The 6,045-nt window shown below is 36.5% G+C and overlaps 1 protein-coding gene across 3 annotated transcripts in view; it reads left to right on the plus strand.

Moving 5' to 3' along the window:
* Positions 1-4,082, plus strand: part of LOC106787130 (caskin-1) — a 49,015-nt gene extending 44,933 nt beyond the window's left edge. For 2 of the 3 annotated variants that reach the window (XM_014749244.1, XM_014749243.1), the window contains exons 4-7: positions 35-372; positions 663-1,049; positions 1,196-1,666; positions 1,775-3,546. In XM_014749244.1, coding sequence (XP_014604730.1) covers positions 35-372; positions 663-1,049; positions 1,196-1,666; positions 1,775-2,053 — 1,475 coding nt within the window. In that variant the 3' untranslated portion in view covers positions 2,054-3,546. Of the gene's footprint in view, positions 1-34; positions 373-662; positions 1,050-1,195; positions 1,667-1,774 lie in introns of all 3 variants that reach the window. The other variant, XM_014749242.1, reaches the window with a different exon arrangement.
* The last annotated feature ends 1,963 nt before the right edge of the window (positions 4,083-6,045 follow it).

Consider the following 6,045-nt stretch of genomic DNA (forward strand, 5'->3'; position numbering starts at 1 on the left):
TCGTTTATAATATTGTATCATTTGTTTTCCTTAGGTATTAAGAAGCCCAATCACAGGAAGCGTTTGAAAGCGGAGATAGACAATTTGAATATAGGTGACGGATTACCTGAGCACGTACCTGGTTCCCTCGAGGAATGGCTCAGACTTCTACGACTCGAGGAATATCTCGGTGCTCTTCATCAACAGGGTATGCGTTCGGTCGAAGACGTTACGACACTTACTTGGGAGGATCTTGAAGACATTGGTATTGTGCGTTTGGGTCATCAAAAGAAATTGCTATTAGCGATCAAAAGAGTTAAAGATATTCGAGCAGGCAAACGCATACAACCTTTGGATCTCGCACGTCTCCCACCTCATCCTGGACACACGCAGGTGATTAAACAATGCCAATGCTAATTTTATTCTAAACCATTTCGCCAATATAACGTATAACTTTTTTAACGAGTTTTTCCCTCAGACACAAAAAAATAACAGAAAAATTTATTTAAAATCGGAATAAAACTCGAGAAAAAAAACATTGAAGAGATGTGAAGGATCTTTACGCTTTAGCAAGCTTACACAGAAAGATCTAGTCACAACCCCTTAATTTTATTCAAGGCAACAGTTTGCCTTCGACGGAACCAAGAGGTAATGTTAAGATTTGCATTTTGATCGGTTCTCAGGACGTCGTTATTCAACGAGGCGGTCCCGACTTGCCGTCGCCCGACGAGGACTGCTCCTCGCCTGTTTTAAGATCCTTCCAAAGGGGTGGAAACGAAGCAAATACCGGTGGTGCTTGGAGGAGCATGTACGCTGCTCTACCGAGCGATTACAATACGGTGGGAAGAGGTGGCTCTCGAGGAAAGTCTTTGGAAAGCTTGGAAGACGCACCACTTGGGTATCCACCCTCGCCGGCGCCACAGTCCCATCCACAACCTTTAGATTGGCGTCCGCGAAGCTTCGAGGATGGTGATCTCACTCCTACGAACGATGCTTCGGCAGTAGATGCGGGTGGAGGAACTCTTCCACGTCCGAGACATTGTTTGGTTCGTCCGCGGCCTGTTGCTAAGGTATAATCAATTGATTATTATCGATTTATTACAATATTCGTACAAAAAAAAATAATGAAGAATTTAATGATGGAGGAACGAATGTATTAAGTAAAGAAAATAGGGTATAATGAATTGATCCTGACGAACGACGTTTCGAAATATAGGTCACCGCGACGCCAGGGCAATTCAAATCGCTGCCCCGAGATTTCGACAACAAGTATCAATTGACGTATGGATTGGAAAGTAGTCCGCATCTTCCAAAACGTTGCCCACCATCCCCACCGAGACGACAAAGTTCGAGAGACACAAGTGGGCCAACAGTCGTAACTGTCGGTGGCTCTACCGTTGGTGACGTCGTTATAGATTGCAGCGGTCCCGTGCCTACTGCTTCCTGCGAGGATCATCATCACCAACATCAAACCCATCATCATCTTCAACATCATCATCATTTGCATCATACTCCGCCTCCCCCGCCAGCACCAGCGCCAACATCTTCCACTTCTCAACCAACTAATCGACCACCGTCCTCGATGTCACGTTCCTGGGGCAGCGTCAGCGTCAATGTTAACGAGGAACACGAATTAATTGCCTCACTTGCTCTGCAACATCGGAATGGATCCGATGCTAGCTTTAAGGTATTTTTCAATCAAATTTCTTTACACATAAGAAATATCATATGATCATTATTATTGGTCTTATGATTATTGAATTAACGCGCATATCTTTCAATGTTTTTTTTGTAGTCGAGTTCAAGTACAGAATCGGACTCGTTACCATTTGCGAACGAGAATGCCGGTACGATAAAGCAGAGAGCTGCTCGGGCCCAAGAATACGCGACGAGTGGTGGTGGTGGTAGTGGTGGTATCGGTAGTCACATCGTTGGACATCACTCAAGCAGCAGTGGTGGTGGCGTTGGCGAACCTGCCGACGTTCTAAATGATATTGGAAATATGCTTGCTACATTGACCGACGAACTCGATGCGATGCTCGAAGAAGAAAAACGTCAGGGCCTGAATTCATAATCGTCACTGCCTTTATTTGCACTTTTTCAATTACTTGCTATTAACTTCCTACTAGCGTTGCCATAATTGACGGCGGATTCTCACGGAATCTCGCGACAATTATTACCTAGGAGATATATAATACTACACACTACACGCGCGCGTGAATTAGAAACTTGACAAAGTTGGTGGAAACAACAAAATATTTGTTGTATAATATTGGCCGCCGTAAATAGACGGGGCTGATACACGGTTAACTGAGAACGACCTGAGAAAATAAAAAAGAAAAAATTAAAAAAAAAAAAAAAACAAGTATTAGAAAAAGATAGAAAGACTAATAATACTAGGAGACCCGAAGCGATGATGAGTCCTTACGCCCTCGAAACTTTGTCGCGGATAGCAAAAAAGAAAACAAAATGAAATCGTTAATTTTCAATATGGCGACGATGGATGCCATTTTAAACGCGTTCGCGCTACGTCGATTTAACGGCAAAGGTAGTCAAATTATGTCACGGGATATAAGAAGAGGATATTTCTACGCGCGAAAAAGTGTACGTCGAAAAATCGTCGATACGACGAAATATTACGATACGCCTTTTTCCCCGCGCGTGTTCGTATTTTCCGATTGGATTTTTAATCTGTTTTTCTTTTTTTGTTTGTTTTTTTTTTTTTTAAATAATTAGGGAGGGGGAAGATCTTTATTTTTCTATGAGAAATATTACGAACTTCCTTTGAAGTTTCCAGAGATATATATATAGGCTGATTTTGCAGCACAGTTGCACAAGTTTTTTTTTTTATTTTGAAATAAATTCTTTTTTTATATATATACACACCACCACACGACAAAGTAATCGTATCGTATTTCTATTTTTCTTTTTCTTTTTTTTTTTTCATTTTATATTTTAGATCATTTTGGTCATTAAAAATGACACGCGATCGGGATATAATTTGAATTGATTAATTAATACGATACGTTTTCCGCGCACATGCATTCTAATTTTTTCACAAAAGTAATTTTTGTTAAGAAAGAATAAAGAACAAAACATAAATATTTGCATACGTACAAGAAATCGTGGGATAGAGGTAGGGGGGAGGGGGGAGAGAGTCGCGAATAATAATAACGGATTTGGATTCCTTGCAAATAATTCTTACGAAGCGTAATAGTTGGAGCTTTTGAAAAGTTTAGAAAAGAAAAATCTTATAAAAAAAGACTGAAGCATCATTTTCTCTGGGAATTTCATGGCAGCAGATATTATATTACTTATTACATGCATACTTACATACATACATACATACATACATACATACATACATACATTCCAACTATCGACTTTTCCTTTTTCACTTCCGTCCTTCCGTAGAGACTATATTATAGCGTGACCGGGACCTTCGATGACCGTTATGACAACTTAAATACTTATTGTGTAAGGAAAAAAAATTTCGCGTCCCGTACTCGGATTTATACCATATAAATCATTCACTCTCGTTATAATTACGCGATATGAAAAAAAAAAGAAAAGAAAAGAAAAGAAAAGAAATGAAATGAAATGAAATGAAACGAAATGAAATGTAGTTACCAACTATTTCAAAGTTAGGCGACAATACATACACACATTCACGATCGTCACATACACAATCAAATTTTATCGAGGAAAGGGGAGAACTTGAAATTCAAATAAACGTCTTCAATTCGTCTCGAATTCCTTCGACGAAGTTCCAACGTGACTTTATTATAATAATAATATTAATAATAATAATAATATTAATAATAATAATAACAATAATAATAATAATAATATTAATATTAATATTAATAAATAATAATAATAATAATAATAATAATATTAATAATAATAATTGGGAGAAAACAAAGCCGACCGCGAGAGTATGATAGAAAGAAAAGAGGGTATGAGAAAGAAAGAAGAAGGTTCTTTGCCAGCGATCGAATTTTTCAAGGCAATACGGTTTAGCGGTGAGACATTATTACTGTATGCCAATTAACATTTTGTATTTATTGTCTGTACTAATAAACATAGTGACGTACGCGTAATTCACTCACTATTACTGTATGGTGCGACCGTGTGGTGCGGGTAGTATCCATACGTATCAAATCAAATCGTAATCGTAGCAATGGAACGTTATGTAATAACACACAGTGTCCAGGTGCTTATTGCTCCGAATGCTGGTGCGTACTGAGACTTCTATGTAGGATTATAAGAAGCATGAAATTTAATAAGGAAAAAAAATATATAAAATAAAGTAAAATAAAGTAAAATATAATGAAATAAATAACAAGTTAAAGGAATAAACGTATTATAGAACGTGAGTTTTTAGTGAGAATAAAAAAAGAAAAAACCGTCAACTATATAAGTATTCATTGTCATGATTGAAATGGAACGCTGGTCAAAATATAATACGAAAAATTGATTAATCTACTTTACCAATCTCGTAAGAGATGCCTGTCGAGGTCTCCGTATGGACCAGTTTCTTCGATTAAAAAGAAAAGTAAGATAGAAAAATAGAACAGAAGTAAAGTAAAGGAAGAAAATGGCGTGAATTGCGAATGGAACACGTTGTGTATGTATTTACTTATTGTAATCGCTCCTCCGATGCACTTTATTATAGTTTTTGCCTCGACATGGGTCATTGCTCTTAATTGGATTCAATTACGTTCCACCGACATGACAAGATAAAACACTCGCGGTAGAATACGTAAACACACAGAAACATGAGATACACTTATAAATTTAGAATTAATGGATTTAAAAGGAAAGAAAAAGAAAATAAAGAAAACGAAAAAATCGGGCCCTGCCAACCAAGCGCAGTCCACAGACTTGTCTTGTTAACTACTGTAGTTATATAGTTCTATACATACATATTTATATATATATACCATTGGCGAGCAGTGAATTTTGGGGGAGGGGGTCGTGTTTTGCGGTGCTAGAGGATTGATTACGAGCGAATATATATTTTCTTTTTGCTGTTTTCTTTTGTTTTTATCAATTTATAAAAACGATGTTCTCATTAAATTGTAAAATTTAACGTAAATCATTGCTTGCATTTATCATGATATATATATATTTATATATATATAGAATATATATAGAATATATATCACGATATATATAGAAGAAGACAAAGAATAAGGAGAAGAAGAAGAAGAAGAAGAAAAAGAGAACACCCCGAAGTGCTCAGTGACGAATCGAGAGGGTCTCTGCGAATGACATTAAATACTCGTGCGACCTTTGTTTTCTTTTTTTTCTTCTTCTTCTTTTTTTTCCGGACACCTCTGACAAATTCCTGACGATTATGATTTCGGCCGAGTAGGTTTGCTGTTGTATACTATGATCGAGAGGTGTTCCTCTTCTTCCATCAAAAAAACCCGAAAAAGACATACGAGAAGAATATTCTTCCAAGATGGGAAAACTGATGATCCACTCCCCCTCTCCTCCTTTTATCCATTCCCCTGTCCCCCCATATCCATCCCCTACCCCTCCCCATCCTCACCCCATTTTTATATATATATATATATATATATATATATAAAAAGGAAAATGGATATCGACGATAACGATGAACGTGACTCGTGTTTAAATTTAAAATATTGATTAATAATAATATTTCCTCCCCTTAATTTATATCATTTTTCGTTCCTCTCGTTAGAAATATTATATTAGTAGAGATTCTTCCTTAAAAGAAATAACGCATCTTCCATATCGTATACTTTATAAACGATCAGTCGTACTTCCTCGTAGGTAGTTTAATCATTATTGGAAAGAAACTGAGAAAGTTAAATAACATCTGCGATATTTTTTCTCTTTTGTTTCTTTTCTTTATTTTTTTTTTTTTTATATTGGAGGAAAAAAAAAGGAATCATTATATTAAAAAAATCATTAAGTCAGTTTGTAGAACAGTGTGTGATTATTATGGAAACACGTAGGCAGCTAACGAATAGTTTCCTGAAAGCATTGCTTCTGCATGGTGTATACATATTATAAATATATAAATATATA

Source organism: Polistes canadensis, unplaced genomic scaffold (assembly GCF_001313835.1).
Source record: "Polistes canadensis isolate GaletaPanama2010 unplaced genomic scaffold, ASM131383v1 scaffold_93, whole genome shotgun sequence".
Classification (NCBI taxonomy): Eukaryota; Metazoa; Arthropoda; class Insecta; order Hymenoptera; family Vespidae; genus Polistes; species Polistes canadensis.